This window comes from Theobroma umbraticum, unplaced genomic scaffold (assembly GCF_002168275.2).
Source record: "Theobroma umbraticum cultivar Fairchild unplaced genomic scaffold, ASM216827v3 scaffold_56.0, whole genome shotgun sequence".
In the NCBI taxonomy this organism is placed as follows: Eukaryota; Viridiplantae; Streptophyta; class Magnoliopsida; order Malvales; family Malvaceae; genus Theobroma; species Theobroma umbraticum.
The window spans coordinates 11,841,264-11,860,163 of record NW_018397256.1 but is presented as its reverse complement, the minus strand read 5'-3'; the positions used below and the strand labels follow the sequence as shown (position 1 = coordinate 11,860,163).

Below are 18,900 nucleotides of genomic sequence, written 5' to 3'. Positions count from 1 at the left end.
AGTGGTACATCTTGCTGCTTACAAGTTTGAGATTAATGTTAGTCATTCTTCTGTATCATTAATTAGTGTATGAGTAAAAGTTAGAATCTTCCTTTTGAAAAACTCTTATAAGAATAGCGTACTTGCATTGGCTGGTTGGGCACTTGGGGGTATTAATTCCTTTGAAATCGGCTCCATTTATGTAATATTTCTCAATGCTTGCAGGATGCTGTCAAGACCGACAGATTTACATATTTGTAACTCTCTCGTTCAAGAAACCATCAGTAATGAATCTACCCCACCTGGTTAAAAAATGCAAAATTGTGATGGACAGATAGAAGATAAGTCAGAATCCTTGTACAAACTATCTGATTTGTTGGCTTGGAATAAAACAGAGTCTCCTCAAGCGAACTCTCTCCTAGCAGAAACAAAGGCACTTGAAACATCAGTATTGGCAGCTTCAAAGGAAACAATTTTCTTGTACTCACGGTGGAAATGTTTTACCTCAGAGCCATCGTGTTCATATCGAATCAAAAAGAGACACCTGCAACCTCTTATGTCATGCATTTTCCTTTCAATCTCCATGATGTGAGCATCATAGTAGATTGCTTGGTCTCTTCTCTCCTAAAATGAAAGCCAGGAACACTAATTTAAGTAACAAAGAGTTGGAATATTACCGGAGAAATTTCAAATACAAGGAGTGCATCTAAGGTCACCTGCAAGCATAATACAAGATCTCCAACTTTCACCTTGTGACATTCTGTATGTTCAAATGGAATGGATCGCTCACGTAGTGCCTCCTTTACATTAACCCATTCATCCTCCTCAGCCCCAAATCCAACAAATCTAACACGAACTTCCTTTAACAAGCAACATATTTATCAAATGACTTATTAAAATAAATACTTACAATACATCAAACTCTTTTTAAGAAGTTTCCACTGTTTCAACCTAAAAATCACCCTATTAATGCTTACTCCTACATATCAATTTGACTCTGTCATGCCACAAGATGTTTGACAACAACTATGACCACTTTAACATTAGCTCTCGATGAGCATCAGTCTAGAAAGTGAATGCAATAGTATTATTTAGATACTCACCGTTTCACCAGAACTAAGAAATCGGTGAGTGAGAAAGTTATCAACATCATACCTACACATCAAAATAAAGTTACTCCAGCATGAACAGGTTTAAATTACTAGATTTCATATGACATAAAAGAATAAATGCATGTTAATTTACATTGTTGTTTTCTATATGTTGAGAAAAATCATAATAATAGAAAGCCTAGACGATCGCTATTGAATTAGCATAGATTCATGGGCTTACCATGCACCATCTTTTGATGACTTTGCCTCGAATTCTAGTTCTGATATATCTGGGACCTTTTCTCCGACTTTTGAAACTACTCCTAGAAAAAGAGAGGGGAAAAAATTAGCATTGAGGAAACAAAATGCTTTTCTCCAAACATGAGAAAGGGATGGTTCAATTCAGTAACAAAGGTTCCAATTTCACTTTTATTTCATGGTTTTTAGATCAAAAAGCAAAGGCAGACATAACCAAGAAACCTATGCAAGATGTGTGCACCAGTAGAATAGAAAGAGAGAGTAAATATAAACACTTGCAAACTCATACATTAAGTTAGACACTCGTAGTCTATACAGGTAAAAGCTTTACTTTACAAGTAAAGCAAAAAAAAGACTAGGGTATTGAAGGCCACTCCACTTCAGAAATTCTTCTGCATTGTTGCTTAAAGAGAAATAAAGATGTGATTTTGTGATTATGATTGTTGCTTATAGAGCTTCATATTTCCAAAACGGGCCATTGCGTGAGAGTAATTAGCAAATTAGATTAAAAAAGCATTATAACAACCAGATATCTGAGGAACTTTCCCAATTTTGAACAATTTTTTTCAAATTCCCAAAGAACACACCTTTAAGAATCTGTGTACTTTGATGTCCATCATTTAGAGGGCAAGTTTCAGGGATTTTGGACTCATTTTTGGATGTGCTTTCTTGCTGCCTAGCTATGAACCAGCTTTGTACCTGGAAGAAAAATTATGAAATTAGAGATCATAGGAGAGTTCCTAAACTGTTAAATATAAACAACATAATCAAAATTGAAGGAAAATAGGAGAAATAATAATAAAAGTAATGCAGAAAATGAAAGAAAGTGTAGAGTCAAAAAAGACCTCAGCCCATTTAACGATAGGTTTGCCAGCACGACCTGAGGATGAACTGCAAAGACAACATGCATCTTAAGTCCAAGCTAGTTCATGTGGTTAGTTTAAAAGGGGGAAAAGAAGGGGGGAGGGGGAGAGAAACTACAAGATATCTACAAGAAATGCTACTAACTTAAAACTTCTTGCAATTTTTTGACAAAACTCCTTGCTCTGCAACAGCTCTCTTGATTCCATTAAAAATTTCTCCATCTTCTCAATCTATACATAAGGAGGTAGCAACATGGGTCGAATATATGTTTTGTAATCCCTTAGCATAATAGCTTTGCAGAAGCCAAAAACATGAGCCATCTCAACAGTTAAGACAGAAATTTAGCATAACAATCACATTGGTTCGCTTATAGCAAAAGGATAGAATCATCACCATTAAAACATAGTGCACATTAGTGCAATGCCAAACTAAGAAAGATCTTAACTCCAATACATATGTGCAAAACATCACGAAACAACCACATAATACAAACCAGAATCAAGATAAGACCTCTAACTTCACATGTTCATGAAAAATAACAAATAACATCAACATGTCTTTGGGCTAATCAGAAACAGAATAAAAGGACAATGCATTAGGAAGTATAAGAAGCATTTTGGTATTGAAATATATGAATAATGTTAAAATTCTACAACACCATTTACTCAAGACCCCACAATTTGGAGCAAAATTTCTTAGCTATTCATTCATAAACAAAACTACTATTATCAGCAGTACCATTAATACAACAACCTGACAAAATTCTTTTTTAAAATAAAACCATTAAAATAAACACACAGTAGCAGCTGAAACCGAAACAGTTATCAGCAATTGGACAAACCGGAGAATACCCAGATAAACGAATGCGACTTAAAAGAGAAAAGAAAGAGTTTCTTTACCTCAGCTTTTGTAAATCCAGAGAAAACAGGCCTCTGTCTCTGTCTTGGGCGGAGACGGTCCATCAAACACTCCAAAAACAGATTTTTTTTTCCTTTTTTTTCCCAAAATAGAAACTTTTAAAGCTTTCCCTCTATAAACTAGTGGGGGCTATTGGGAAACGATTGGGGATTAGGGAATCTCTACATTTAATACAATTCGGAAAACCCTAACGCCTTTAAAGTTTCAGACTGTGTGTTGTACAGAGAGTGCCAGTTTAAGCGCCTTTGCAGTGCTGAGTCTAGAATTCAATTCTTTAGTATTGCCTTTACTCTTTTGGGCTATGGGAAAGGCTCGAGCCTTTGGAGTGTAACAGTAGAGGAGAGGCTTTGCTTTGCAGCGTAAAATCAAATGGAAATATAGAATTCGGAAATGATTCAAACTCGCGTACAAGAAATTTTGAGTATACGTGCATTATACCCTTCTCCGTATTTTGGGCCTTGGGCCTCTATTTACTGGACTTTATTGGAACCGCTCTACAACAAATTAGGAGTTAGCTTTATGGATTTGATATGAGCATTACCTGCTGTAAATGAAAATGCTATTGCCTTTTTAACATCCTTACCATGTGTCATGGATGTTATATTAATAAAAAATAAGATAAATTTTAAATTTATAAATAAAAAATTTATTTAATAAATATATATTTTAAATTGAAAATATAAACTTATGACAAATAGTATCAAAGTTTATTAAATTTTTTATTGAGAGAGATATTAGAGTTGAGATAAACTTATATCAAAATGGATCTCTTTTTTTTTAGATGAAAAAATCAATACAACGAGAATATTACACAATTAGATAGTGTAGAATATTATGAATCTTATATCGAGTTTTGACTTTATAAATAAAGATTTTTTTGTACTTAATAGATATTTTTCAAATTGAAAAATATAGACCCATGACATATTAAAAAAAAAACATTAAAAGCACCTCATTCATAAATCTCATAAATGGGAGAGTAATTGATTTTATTTTCAATCACTAGATGATGATGATGGGGGATGAATGCTTAGCTTAGAGGATTGGACATTGGAGTTTGCCCAATGTCTTTGGAAAATTACCATGGGCAAGAAGGTGTGGTTTTATATTTTTAGGTAGGAAAGGTTCCTTTTTGGTTGGTGATGGCCTCTGTCATTGCATTATTACAAGCTTAAGGCATAGATTTTAGCTCATTAATTTCACATTTCCATGTACGTTATAGGGGAAAATTAAAGCACCACAAAGAAGCAATACCAAATGCACAATTATTGTAGCCTGACAAGTCGGGGGAAGATCACACGTCCATACCTAACAGATGCATGGAAGGGTTGGCATCTACCACTGTAAATTCACCTTGTTTTTGTACATGCAAAGTGGCATACGCCCAAAAACCAACTTTGACACTATTGGCTGACATCAATATATATTAATAATTTTAAAAAATATTCACATTATTAAATAAAAATATATAAAAATGTGACATTAAAATAAGCACTTAAATAAATAAAATAAATATATGATTGGATAATATACTTAAAATATTTGAATATCTCATCACTGATAAAATCATATGTAGTGCTTTCTTTACTAACATGTATTAGATTCCGTGACGACGATAAAAAATCAAGATATATAGTTCATGTTAATTGATTATAACGCAACTATTAAAACTAATAATATTTTTTTTATTATTTTATTTTTATATGATGATGTAATATGTTTATATATTTATTTATACCATAAATCACTTTACTTACTTTTAAAGTAGGGTTTTATGGGGATTGTGATTGGGATTTAATTGCTTGACAAGTGTCTATTATTATTGAAAATAGACCTAATTAAACTACTCCCAATTGGCATAATAAAATACTACAACATGTGTTGCATAAGCTTCACATTTAAATTTCAATTTTAGTTTTATTTTTGTAAAAATTGCTATATCAATTTTTAATTTGTTGCTTTTCTTGCTTCCTATAGCTAGCTGTCTGTCCTTTTTGCTAATGAATCTTTTAAAGGAACAAATTGCTTGCATTTGATACAATGCATGAATTTTTATTTTAGTATAGGAAGAAATATATAAAAAAAAATGGGAGCAAAAATAGAGAAAAATAGATGTTTGGATCAAGGTGACAGTACATTTGGGTTTTATGGCTTGAGTTTTGGCACAGCTGGAAGATGCCAGGCCTGGCCAATGCAAGCAAAACGTGCATGGAATGCTGTTTCTTTGGTTAATTAATTAGGCACCTATGCTTCATCATTTCCATAACCAAGTAATTAAATTAAAAATTTAATAACATTATACCTAGGGATTCAGTTTAATTTGTCTCATTAAATTATCTTATTCATAGATAGTTAGATATGAAATACATAAAATATAATTATTGCAGGCGTGAAAGTTACTGGAGGTCTGCTTCCTCCCACCCAACCCTCCCCACCATTCCAAGAATATATCAAATGAAAAGGAAATCATGATTAATTAAATAATTTTGTTGTTAATACATAATTAAATAGATTAATTTAAATTATCAAGATCCTTGAGTTTGCCTTGAAGACTGACTTTAAATCATATAAAAGGAAAATTCAATTCAATGTATAATGAAGATACGCCGCCTAGACTTACATTGAAAGGACATTGTTAGGTGAAAATGCATGCATTTTCTGAAGCGTAGACAATCTCTGGTGCGGTGAGGTAGCCATGAAAGGACGATTTCAAAAGGTTTCTTTTATTATTTATAAATTAATATTGTCGTATTGACTCATCAGCTCACCAAGATTTCTTTCACACGTAGCTACAAACTTTTGAACACTGGAATTTTGCATGTTGAAAGATTTTAATTAATAGCTGAAAATTGTTTAAAGATATGGGCAATTAATTAGTCAGCCAATTAACCACTGTTTAGTAATTCTAAAAGGAAGAAAACTTCAAAGAAAGTGGGAATACAAAATGGTTTTTTAATTGACATTAAGGAGAAAGGAATCCAATACTAGTCTATAATTTGCATGGGTGTTATTTACTTGATCAAAGGAAGTACTTTACTTGACTCCCCTTTTGCATCCCTCCAGGATTGAACAAGGACCTAGATGGTACAAATTCAATGTTTTAATTACTGACTTTTCCTTTTTAATTTTGGGAAAAATATGTTTTTGAAAGTCTTCTTGTCCATATGAAAAAACAAACAATTTAAGGGTCTGTCATTTCTCAACAGAGGGAAATTGAACAGTAACCATGGATTGTCAGAAGAGGAAAATGAACAGTCACCATGGATGGACTAGATGATCACTTCTTTTGTTGGTGTTGTTATCGTTGTTACTGTACCTATTTACAAAATTATTATTCTGTTTAAAAAACATTTAAAATCTTAATACAATTTTAGGTTATTCAAATCTAAACTTGAAGGCTTGAATCTAGACTACAAGCTATTAGTACTGCAAATCAGCGGCCTACAAAGCCCGAATTTCTCTGTTTAATAAAAATGGTAGTCGAAGTGACATTTGCCTTTCTATGATACAGAGTTTTCTGAAGTTTACTAGTATTATTCATTTTCCTGAAAGAAGAAAAAAAAGACAATGAGATAGAAAACGAGGGAGACAGGAAGAAAATTAGCTTTGAAAATGTGTGAATGCAGGAGGAATATAGGGCTTGTAGAGGGCAGTTTGCAATAGTCGGTCAGGTCATAAGTCTTCATGTTTCTTTGCACTCGAAAGAGACCAGGTCTTCCTTGCACCATAAAGCAACAAAAGAAGAAGGGTTGGTCAGAAATAACTGTTCCAAGAGTTCCAGCTTCACCAGTCACCACCTGCCTCATCAGAAGCTGCTTTACATTGACCAACAACATCAGATCATGACAATTCAGATACCCTAAATTTCAACCATGTAAAGAATATGAAGAAGCAGGGAAATAGGGAAGAAAATTAATTCGACATTAGCGATAGAAAAACTGGGTTCCTCATGAGATCGACTTGTAAGTTCCTAGTAGGTATTGTCACTGCATTTAACAGTACAAAACCTGTCTAGCAGGAAAACAGTTCTTTATTTATTTAGCTTTCCCTTCGAGCGAACTAATTAATGTAGTAATATACATATAGCTCAAATCTAGTCTTATGTAATTAATGGCGGCGAAATAATTGAAAGCAGCTGTTCTTTCTATGAATTGATGACAGAAAAACACTGGACGCAGAAATAATATCTAATGAATAAAATTTAGACGAAAAGGCGCGCAATAACCAGACAATTGTCTGTGCTAATAATTTCACGTGGAAGGAAAAGGGCAAGAAAAATTAAGCAACAGTTTAATTTATTATTATTTTTGGCTTAAATAGTTAGTAAAATAGTACAAACGAGAAAAAAGCAATATATTAGAATCAGAACGAGTGAATAGCCTTTCTCTCTCTAGAAACGCGGGAAACAAACAGGAAAGGGCAAGGATTTACTTTCTCTCTCTCTCTCTATATAGGAAAACGCGGAAAATATATTGCGTTTGGCAGCAGCAGTCAGTCGTTTCCACGTTCCTCTCCGTCCTAACAGGATGCTTTCATTGAAAAGACTTATGGTAGTACCATCATTTATCATTCTTTGATTTCTTTATTTAATTATTTCCACGTTGCAAGTTTGTTATGACCCTGACATTTTTTTTTCTTTGACAAAATTAAAAAAAAATATCAACTTTTTATTCTCTTTGACATTGAAAAAGAAAGCAACCCAAGCTTTGATTTTCAACTTTCCTTGAACATTCTTTCTGGCTATTTCATTTGCTTTGCTTTTACTTTGCCTATAAAAAAGGTTGGGTTAGTTTCTGTTTTCACAAACACAAAGCCAAAAGCTTGTTTTTCTCTGCCCTGTTTTTCCTGTTGTCCTTTTTTCGTTTTAAGCTTTCTTTTTGCAGAGAGCGGTATTGGGTGGAGAAGAAAGAAAGTCTTGGTCTTTGTTATTGCAGAGAACAATGATGAACGGTGGTGATTTAGTGAATAACAAGTCCGCTGTTGGTGGCGGTGTTGAGGATATGTACGGTGAAGATAGTGCCACGATGGATCAGCCTGTCACTCCTTGGACTGTCTCTGTTGCTAGGTGAGTTACCCACATTTCTGCACCAAAGCCTACATTCGTTTTTTGTTTAGATTTTTGGTTTGTTAAAACTTGAAGGTGATATTTGTTTCATCTGATGTTTGTTAAAGTTGAACTACTAGTAATAATTGTCATTCAGACATTTTAGATCTAAAACAATTTTAATAGTAATCTGCAAATTACCAAAGATCATTCCTTGTTGATCTTTGCAGATAACGTTTGTGTTGGTAATATAACGACAAAAGTTAAATCTTCTATCATATTTGTCTGTTCTGTCAATATTTGTTTTTTCTACAAGACTGCAAATTGCACCACTACATTTGTCCCTGTGGTTTCTGTTGTTTACATACTTACTCACTGCCATAATAGAAAACGTTAATGCTTGATTTTTCATTTTGTGTCTAATAATTTCAATGATTATATAATATTTTTTCTTGGTTTTTAATGATTTCAATAATTTCATGAGAATAAAGGGGAAAAAACTGAAACTTGCAAACAAAGGGATGCCTTGTTAAGATAAACAGAAAAGGTACTGTTATTTCTTCCTTTTTATGCATACATATAAAGTTTAGATCTTTCTTACTCTTGTCGCAGTGGGTATTCCTTGATGCGGGACCCACGTCACAACAAAGGGCTGGCCTTCACTGAGAAAGAGAGAGATGCCCACTACCTGCGTGGCCTTCTGCCCCCTGCTGTTTTCAGTCAGGAGCTTCAGGAGAAGAAGCTGATGCATAACCTTCGCCAATATAAAGTTCCTTTGCAACGATACGTGGCCATGATGGATCTTCAGGTACTTGTTCATGTGTTGCATAGCCCACATTGGGAGTTGATTCAAGCGAATTTAAAGTGTTGTTTTGAGTTCTTGCACTTTCAATTGAATCCATGTTTGCTATGTTAACACATATCCAATGAACATGAGTGCGGAGGTCTGATTCTTTAAATATATGAAGAAACTTAAAATTATTGAACGTATTCACGTGGGACATATATTTGTATTCAAGACTCCCTCCCTCTCGAGTCCGTGTAACATAGCATGTTTGTGTCACAAAGGCTAGTGATATGACAGCTATTGACAACTTAACTTTACTGATGGTCTATTGCATTTTGCAGGAGAGGAATGAACGACTTTTCTACAAGCTGCTCATTGACAATGTGGAAGAACTGCTCCCAGTTGTGTACACTCCAACAGTTGGTGAGGCTTGCCAAAAATATGGGAGCATTTTCAGGCGCCCTCAGGGTCTTTACATCAGTTTGAAAGAGAAGTATGCATTTGATTGTGCCCTGTGTATGTATTTCCTCTTATATGTTGTTGTTGCATAACAATAACTAAGCCTCACATTCTCTCAGGGGGAAGATTCTTGAAGTATTGAAAAACTGGCCTGAGAGAAGTGTTCAAGTTATTGTTGTCACTGACGGTGAGCGAATTTTGGGACTTGGTGATCTTGGTTGCCAGGTAATGCTATATTTGTATTGAAGTAGTGAGTCAACTGGAACAGTGATCCTCTCTCTTATAGACCAACTTAATGATTTTTAATATTATGATTGTTTTCAGGGAATGGGTATACCTGTAGGAAAACTTTCCCTGTACACAGCTCTGGGAGGAGTCCGTCCCTCAGCAGTAAGCATTGTTAAAACCATTCTGTTGCATGATTGATTTTTTTTCCCCAATGGATGAGTTTGTAGTGAAAATTCGAGTTACAGTTATGCTGCAGTAGTTTCCTAATTGCATATACAAGTTTGATTCAAATTTCTATATTATTCACGCTTTCTGCAGCTTAACCTAACACTATAAATTATTTCCTAAATCAGCTACTGATATTTAATTATTTACAACCTTCATTCTATATTTACAGTGCTTGCCTATAACTATTGATGTTGGGACAAACAATGAGAAGTTGTTAAATGACGAGTTTTATATTGGGCTTAAACAAAGGAGGGCAACTGGACAGGTTTGGTGATTTTTCCTTTGTCTCTACATTTTTCCATCCAGCCATAGTTTACTATGCCGCATACTTAATCTGAAATGCTAAATTACATTGATTTCCATGGTATAGGAATATGCTGAACTTCTTCAGGAGTTCATGTCTGCAGTTAAGCAGAATTATGGAGAGAAAGTCCTAATACAGGTAATCATCAGTTCATACTCACTTTAGGCCTTTACTTCTGGATTTTTACATGCTCTGTTCTCTGAATAAGATAAGGATGATTTTCAGTTTGAAGATTTTGCAAACCACAACGCATTTGAGCTATTGGCAAAATACAGTTCTACTCATCTTGTTTTCAATGATGATATACAGGTGATCCTCTCTAACTAGATTCCTCTTCTGTTATTCATTAATGATGGTAACGTTATTTTAGTTTTGAGAAATATCCGTTCTTATTTGGTAACTCCATAATGGCAGGGCACAGCGTCTGTGGTGCTGGCAGGGCTTATTGCAGCCCTGAAATTACTTGGTGGAACCCTTGCTGACCATAGGTTCTTATTCCTCGGTGCAGGAGAGGTAAGGCTCAATTAACACAATACCATGAAAGAAACTTAACTTTTCTAGACAATACCTACTTCTAATTAGTCTCTTCAAATTTTATCATTTTTAGTAGTTTTTTTTTCCTTTATATCAATTAACCTTTCCCCCCCTTTCCTCCAGGCTGGAACTGGTATAGCTGAGCTTATAGCTCTTGAGATGTCAAAACAGGTAAAAGCTTTATGCATTTCCATTGCTAAACATTTGTTTCCTCAGAAAATCTTTGTGGTTAAATATATGCTGTTTCTTGACAGAATGGAAATCCAATTGAAGAGAACCGCAAGAAGATTTGGCTTGTAGACTCAAAGGTATTGTGAATCTCAGATAAACATCTTCTGGAAAGATTCTGTCTAAAAATGGCAAATATTTGTCCATCCTGTCTCACTCTGATGAGTTTTAAATTGTGTGGCAGGGATTGATTGTTGACTCTCGTAAGGAGTCACTTCAACACTTCAAGAAACCTTGGGCTCACGAGCATGAACCTGTCAGGGAACTCGTAGATGCTGTCAAGGTGTGTAATTTGTCTTGAATTATTTATCTAGATTTCCAGAAAAAACTGTTTCGGGGGGCTTTTATGATTTAACTTGCCTTCTCACCTTTGCTCTTGATTACTCAGGCAATCAAGCCAACTATCCTGATTGGAACATCTGGAGTAGGAAAACAATTCACAAAGGAGGTTGTTGAGGCCATGGCATCCTTCAATGAGGTACTCTCTCTCTCTCTCTCTCTCTCTCTCTCTCTCTCTCTACCTATATGTCTCTGTGTATATTTTAATATCATCTCAACAGAAGAGTGTTGTACTAATCGTGATGGTTGACTTGCAGAAACCTCTTATCATGGCTCTATCCAACCCTACCTCACAAGCCGAGTGTACTGCAGAAGAAGCATATACATGGAGTGAGGTATATGACCTGCAATGTTCTTCTATGTTCTGTAAGCTGGGACGCCTTGTTATAATGTAGCATGGAGTTGTATGAGTCCATAAACCTTCACCTTTGTCCACCTTTTATCTGCAGGGTCGAGCAATCTTTGCCAGTGGAAGCCCATTTGACCCCTTTGAATATGATGGCAAAGTCTTCGTGCCTGGCCAGGTTCTGTCTATACCTGAAGCATCTTGAAGTATGGAATTTATTTGCACCCAAAGTTTTTTATACTAATTGTTATCTCCTTGTTTGATGTAATTCAGGCAAACAATGCTTACATATTCCCTGGATTTGGTTTGGGTGTGATAATTTCTGGTGCAATTCGTGTTCATGATGACATGCTTTTGGCAGCCTGTAAGTGCATGAAATCCACTTAAGATGAATAAACCTTGTGAATCTGTTAAACTAGATCCGTCAAGCCACACTCACACTGCCTCTACAAAATTTTTCTGTATATAATACCCTTTTTACCACTAGTTACTATTCATTTGGTTGTTTTTCCACCCATACAAACGGTAAGAAATTGGACTTTAACTGCTTTTCTCTTTTTTCCCTCGTGACAGCGGAAGCTTTGGCTTCACAAGTGACAGAAGAACACTTTGCAAAGGGACTGATTTACCCACCATTCTCCAATATCAGAAAGATATCAGCCAATATTGCTGCTAAAGTTGCAGCCAAGGCATATGAACTTGGTGAGTTCCAACCTGAAACCTGATGCATGATCATGCTTTGTCTTTGCAAGTTGTTTACCTCTTATTAAAATCACTGCCCTCCGTATTCATCTCCATTTGCTTTTTGTTCCTAGGTCTGGCTTCTCATCTTCCTCAGCCTGAGGATCTCGTTACCTATGCCGAGAGCTGCATGTACAGCCCAATCTACAGAACCTACCGTTGAAATTGAAGCAGAGTCCTATACTTTGTTAGTCTGCGATTTGCAGGCCTCACTTCGTTTTGCTCATGTTTTCTCCCAATTTTCCTTTAATTTTTTTTCTCCGTTTCTCTATGGCTTATTTATTGTTTATCCCTCCTGTTTCTGTGATCTCTCTAGTTCTTGTAATTGAGGTTCATGGCATAGCTATTAGGACCTATTAATTTTTTTTTTTCGTTCGATAGAAATTTTTGGGAGAATACTGTTATATTTTAGTTCTATTTGAAATGAATCACAACATTCAGTCCTTTTTATCTTTCTTCTTTTAAGAAATTAACATAATCTTTTCAACGACTTCTGTTACATATTTGTTGTATCATGAATCAATGCAATGTAAATGTATAAATTTTATACATTATACGTTATCATTAAACAAAATATTATTAACAAACTTCATCGGTCCTCTCCCTCAAACCAAACAGAAAAGAAATGTCCGATCCAGATGCTTTTGAGCTTCTGCATCAGCTAAGGTCGATTCGAGTCAGTTGTCTGCTTGGCCAGGCTTTAATTTTCTCCAATAAGGCCCTTGCAATCATACATGCTATGCCTTACTTAGAACAAGCAGCATGAAATCTGAACCTTTCATTTATAGGGCTGCATTTCATACAAGATAGTGCTCCCAAGTTAATATACATAATATAATCTCTGATAGTCTTATCTGCATATTAACTAGAGAATATTTTAGGGGGTACATGATAACACATGGTTTCTAACGCATTTCATCCGTAACTTGACAACTCCTTATCCCCCAAAAGGATTTAGGCTTCAGCTTCTCATTTGTTGCAGTGAAAAGCCACCCCATATGGGTTTCACAAGACGCACAGTTTATGATTGTCCATGCATACCTGTGGGAAGCAGCAATTAAGTTAATCGTGGTTATACAGCCAAGAAAAAAAGAATTAAGAGAATGATCACAAGATAATGTTGCCATTCATGGAGATGTCAACAAGTTTTGCATATTGATTGATTCAGACCTAATTTGCTGCTTTACTGCCCTCTCATCTATAAAGTTCCTCCAACTACTACATACACCAACACAATTGTCGTAAGAGAGTAAATGCCTGATTGTCAATGTACCTCATTTACAATAAAAAATATGAACTTGCAAATGACACAATGCAAATCATGAAAACCAGAACTGAATCACTTTGCTTTTGCCAACTATATCGACATGATATCTTTCCTGTCCTGTCCTCTTCATAACAACTTGTTACTAATCATTACCAATTAATCTCCAAAGGTATACTAGGGGATCGTGACCACCTAGATTTTAAACAAAAGTCAATTACCCCATAAGAAGACATTATCACCCCATTAGTATTAATCCCAAGGCAAAATGAAGTAACAATCCAATATTTGATGAAAAGGTACCAACTATCCAATTTATTTAGTGTAACACCATTAGCTTCATACTAGCCTTTGAGAGAGAGAGAGTTTAAGACCATACCCAGGAAACCAGCTGAACTCTTTAGCCGGTCGGCCTCTGAGCGATAAGCCATTTGCTTTATAAAAAGTCATTACCTCATGCACAAAGCCATGTGGGTTAACAAAAGCACCCAAAGGACCATCACTAGACATCACCAACATATCTCTGCGCCTAGCAAGTAAATTCTGCAAAAAAAAAAAAGAACAATCAAATAGAAGTTGGTAAATAATAGCTCATAGAACTGCATATTTCTGCAGTATCAACAGGAGAAAGCATGAAATCATATGGCATGGGTATTAAAACACACACAATGTGAGATGAGTAGAGAGAGCAGTACCTGACAGATCTTACATCGAATACGATCAAGTCTTTCAAGTAATTCAATTTCCCGACGCAGTCTATATGAAATGCCATCAATTTCCAGAAGCTCCTGCCTTGTAGGTTCAGAGATGGGAATTTTACTTGCAATATAGAAAGACAAAAGATCAGGCTTCTTCACAAAACCATCCATGCTCGGAATCCCAACTATTTGTTTCCACATAACTGCAAAATAGCAATACCAAAAACATTTAATATTAATGAGATTTGAAAAGAATACCATGCCAAAAGGAAACAACAACATAACAAGCCAATTAGCAAATAGGAAGAAAATTTTTACTAAATAATGACTGTGTGTTTGTATATATAAAGTATATTCCTTTATTCCTTTTTCAAATGTATCACAGAACAAAATGTTCTCATTTCAAGCTCACAAAGCATGATAGAAAAAGGGAACGCCAATAGTACCAAGAAATGACCAAAATGAGTTGTCTTAAATTAAATTCTGAAAACCTGCCATGCAGTAGGAACCACATATTAATTTCTTCCAGAAACATTCATTCTAAATTTCAAACCTAAACTCAACACCAGGCAAGGACAAACAATATTCTCATGATTCACAAACTTAGTAAAATCTCCAAGGTAAACAAAGTGCATGAGGTGCTGGCAAAAGAACATAAGGAAACAACTAATATCAAAGTTGAAATACCTGCTGCCTTTTGAGCAAGACAATATGAGTCATACATACGATATACCCAATAGGGCCAGAATGCTCTTGAAACTGTACATGAAAGATGGGACCTTCGTCTTGCCACTTTGTGAGCTATGGATCCCAAGCCAGCATTTCTAATTTGTTTCTCATGTTTAGAAGGTGATGAACCCATGAAGCTGGAGTCATTTCTGCACAGACTTCCTGATTGGATGTCTGACTCAGACAATTTATTGTTATCATCACTATTTGTTGATTCATCCGTCCTATCAGACTCATAACAGGCACCAATTGCAGATTGATGAATTCTCTTTTCTGTTTGAGAAAGTTCATTCTCAAAGCTTTCCTCTGAATTCGCTTCTGAATTATTTTCCTCATTCCCATCTTTACGTGATGAAGCATTTAAAGATAGCATCTGTTGACTTTGCAGATTACTAAATGGTATCAATTTTGCATATGCATCTCGAGGGGTCCTTAATGGCACATCTTCGTCAATAATTTGAATCTCTCCACAAGGCTTAAAAAATTGAGAATTTATGGCAAATCAGCATTCTATCATACATGCACTAACAAGAAAGCTATTTGAGAATATTTTCGAAAAAACGAGATTATTCTTACCGCTCCTTCCGCATCAATCCAACGGCGTCTCAGACGAAACCGCTGTTGGCCACGAGTAACCACATTAATCGTACCATCCTCTAGCGAACGAAATTGCCGAATCTGCAAATGTGAATTAATACATTTAAGTAAAACTATTATAAATCAATCTTAGTCAAGCTTAACATAATTATCAAATGGGAGTGGAACTTACAAGGTACTCAAAAGGGTACACCACAACACATACACAGACATTCTCTAACCACATAATTTTCTCTGGTCCAACAAAATAGTGTCATCAAGCAGAATTCAGTTTGACAACACATATTCATTGGCAAATAGCATTTTCCTCACCTACTTATTTGCACCTATAGCTAAACATGTTCACTGCTTTTGTTCAAATCTTGCATACCCTTTTTCTTTGTGTAGTGTCTGGTGTGTGGGAAAAGGAGGTGCCTTATTTTTGGTGCTAATAAATCTTAAAAGCAACTAACTAAGCACTTTATGTAAATGAACCTCAAACATATAACAACTCTTATGCAATTTTATATGTTGTTAGAAATTAAATGTAACCCAAATGCAAGTTGAATGCCTATCAGCAAGCAAAAATATATAACCATTGGGTTTTAGCAAGTATACCTCTGCAGTTGTCCCTATTTTTGCGAGCCTTAATCGTCCATCGTCAGAGTCCCTGTAAACACGGACCTGGATAAAGATTCAACCCTTGTTTCATTATCCAAGAAAACAATCAACAACAACGAAATCACATACACAGAAAAAGCAAAAAAGAGAAGATATGATGGGAGTTCACCTACCACACCCATGGTATAAGGAGCATCAGCCTGAGTCAAAGCTCTGTTAACTGCAGCTACAAAGTTGGGTTGAATAACTCTAAGTGGGAGTGTGGCCCCTGGGAACAGGACTACCCCTGGTAAATATTAAACAAAAGAGTTTAAATCGTTTGATCTGTTAATAAAAAAAAGGAAGAATATTAAGAGAAGCAAGAAAACATCCCAAATAATATAAAACCATGTTATTCAAAAACTGATCATCAAATACTGATTATTGAGCTCCAAAGCTATAATAAATGGATCAGACTTATGTAGGATGTTTCCGAAGCCAACCTGTCACAGTGGCACATGAATCAAAATCCGCTAAATAAGTTAAATATTTAATGTTCCTAAAAATTTTCTGATTTTATCTATCAACAACATAAGAATATGATGAACCAATACTGCGAGAACCACAATTTATGAACACATATAATCACAACTTATACCAAGCGATGTGAACCAAAAATAAATGGAATATGTAAATACCTTCAAGATAGAACAATGGGAGGTTCAAGATGGCACCCCCTTCCCAAAAGGCAAAACTGTGGTGTGTATCATCAACCTCTGCCATATGCATTTGATAAAAGTCAATCTCAAACTATTTGGAAAAAAATGACCAAAATCTTTATAATGGTAAAATAGAGAACATGATTACCGCCGAGATATGAATGTAAGGAAGTCAAATCGGTATTGAAGGTAAACTTGTCAATCGAAGGAACGCCACTACAGTATGAAAAAACAAATTTAGAAATCAATAACAAACTGTAGCAACAGAACTGAAATAAATCTTAAAAATGCTTTAATTCAAACTAAATACCGTTCAATATTAAACGTAGCATTTGTTTTTACACTAAAAGACTGAATGATCAAAAATAAAATAGAAAAAACAATAAAATTAGCTGCAAAAGAGTTCAATCTTCAATATTAATAAATTTAATTTTTCCTAAACCCCTCCTTAGTCCAACCAAAATTAAGAACACTGTAATAAAACGACGATAAATTCCAATTGCAACAGCAAACAGCGAAACATATGGTGGAAAAAGAGATGATATGGTTGGAGTGGTTACGTCGCGTCACGATCATCATCGGACGATTCAGCAAGACCTTCGACTTCTTCGATCTGTAACTCCTCGTCATCGAGCTCTAAAATCTGTTCGATCTGTCGCCTCTCTACTTCGTCTTCCATTTCCTTCTTTTGAGTGCTTTGCTTTTTTTTTTTCTTTTTGCACTATGTTATTAGGGTTTTGTTTGGAAATGAAGGGACTTATGAACGTTTATGTTGTCCCCGCCATCGTAATCGTCCCCCGCCCCACGGAAATTTTCCCTCGAGAAATTGAAGAATTGTTCGTTCCTTCTTCAAACACTCTCCTCCCTTCTAAAAAAGTTCACTCGAAATCGATTTAAATACCCATTACAGCAAGCCCGTGATAAATCTAGACATCTGAAAGCGTATAAACAAACCGTTCTGGGCCGGTTCAGGAAAACAAATTTTCTTACCTCATGTTGCGTGCTGCAGTTTTATTTCGTCATCCGCTCTTATTGAAAACTATATTACCAAAAGAAAAAATTGTTTTATAGTCGTGAGTATCATAGTTAAATAATATTTTTTATAAAAAATAAATAAATAAAACAGCTAAAAAATCTCACTCTTATCCATGGAATGAGTATTTCAATAATTGGATTTAGTAGTCATTCATTTTCACAAATTAAATTTTATCTTGCTTTCTTACAAATAGATTTCATGTTTAATAGAGCTATTTCTTTTTTTATATATTTTTGGACCGACCTCTAATTTAATTTTTTTCATTCTTTTAAAAAAATCAAATCCATTGTTTCTCATGGTGGACTTAATTATTAAAAAGAATCTTTAAGATTGTGCCAAAGTTGTATTGATAGACTTAGATGTTGAAAAATGCATACTCTTATTTTGGTGTAAAAAAAAAAAAATGTTACCATGTCAAGAGGTGAATGAAATAAATCTCATCATTAAAAAAGTCAACATATAAATTCATTCATATTTTATACAAACAAAAATAAATTTTTAAAAAATTAAATTATGAGATGTCTATAGAAGATTTTGTTTAACTTAAAAATTGGGTTTTCAAAAATTTGATTTACAATTGGATGGTAAGTTAATTGTGCAAGCTATTACTACTCTTAGGGTATTCTTTACTCTAATTTAGACCTAATTCAAATCATTTATCAACTTCTTCAAAAGCAGTAGGATGTTAATATGTAATACATTTTCAGAGAGAATAATATGACAGTTAATTGTATGGTTAATAAAAGTTTATCCTGTTCCTTCGATAGATACTAAAAAATTATTATTAAACAATGTATTCAAAATTTATTTTTTTTATCTAATTAGAATTTAATGAATTTTTTCTTTCCAAAAAAATTTCAAATAAGAAGTTGGTAATGCAACAAAACAAACTTGAGTTTTTGCCTTGTCCCGTTCAAGCACCAATAACTT

The 18,900-nt window shown here is 34.7% G+C and overlaps 3 protein-coding genes across 5 annotated transcripts; 1 reads left to right on the top strand and 2 right to left on the bottom strand.

Moving 5' to 3' along the window:
- Positions 1–285: 285 nt before the first annotated feature.
- Positions 286–3,484, bottom strand: LOC110410545 (protein SAWADEE HOMEODOMAIN HOMOLOG 1-like). Its single transcript, XM_021420299.2, has 9 exons — positions 3,092–3,484; positions 2,337–2,422; positions 2,174–2,219; positions 1,916–2,027; positions 1,312–1,393; positions 1,083–1,134; positions 696–839; positions 484–603; positions 286–397 (listed from the first exon to the last, which is right to left on the bottom strand). Exons 1-9 carry the CDS (start codon positions 3,152–3,154, stop codon positions 344–346), a joined length of 759 nt encoding a protein of 252 aa, XP_021275974.1. The 5' UTR covers positions 3,155–3,484; the 3' UTR covers positions 286–343.
- A 4,206-nt stretch (positions 3,485–7,690) lies between these two features.
- Positions 7,691–12,798, top strand: NADP-ME2 (NADP-malic enzyme 2). The gene is made up of 18 exons (XM_021420291.2): positions 7,691–8,175; positions 8,767–8,962; positions 9,283–9,434; positions 9,520–9,625; positions 9,725–9,790; positions 10,026–10,121; positions 10,227–10,298; positions 10,386–10,469; positions 10,575–10,673; positions 10,818–10,865; positions 10,949–11,002; positions 11,107–11,205; positions 11,311–11,400; positions 11,519–11,596; positions 11,711–11,785; positions 11,881–11,971; positions 12,181–12,309; positions 12,423–12,798. Exons 1-18 carry the CDS (start codon positions 8,051–8,053, stop codon positions 12,509–12,511), a joined length of 1,749 nt encoding a protein of 582 aa, XP_021275966.1. The 5' UTR covers positions 7,691–8,050; the 3' UTR covers positions 12,512–12,798.
- LOC110410544 (ATP-dependent protease La (LON) domain protein) lies at positions 12,599–17,951 on the bottom strand. 3 transcript variants are annotated; one of them, XM_021420293.2, is made up of 11 exons: positions 17,495–17,951; positions 17,083–17,150; positions 16,914–16,991; positions 16,410–16,522; positions 16,234–16,299; positions 15,616–15,717; positions 14,998–15,514; positions 14,308–14,513; positions 13,992–14,155; positions 13,519–13,566; positions 12,599–13,389 (listed from the first exon to the last, which is right to left on the bottom strand). In XM_021420293.2, exons 1-11 carry the CDS (start codon positions 17,611–17,613, stop codon positions 13,254–13,256), a joined length of 1,617 nt encoding a protein of 538 aa, XP_021275968.1. In that variant the 5' UTR covers positions 17,614–17,951; the 3' UTR covers positions 12,599–13,253. The 3 variants fall into 3 exon arrangements, with proteins under 3 accessions (XP_021275968.1, XP_021275969.1, XP_021275972.1); XM_021420294.2 differs by having other exon boundaries at positions 13,519–13,563; XM_021420297.2 differs by lacking the exon at positions 13,519–13,566 and having other exon boundaries at positions 17,495–17,949.
- Positions 17,952–18,900: the final 949 nt, after the last annotated feature.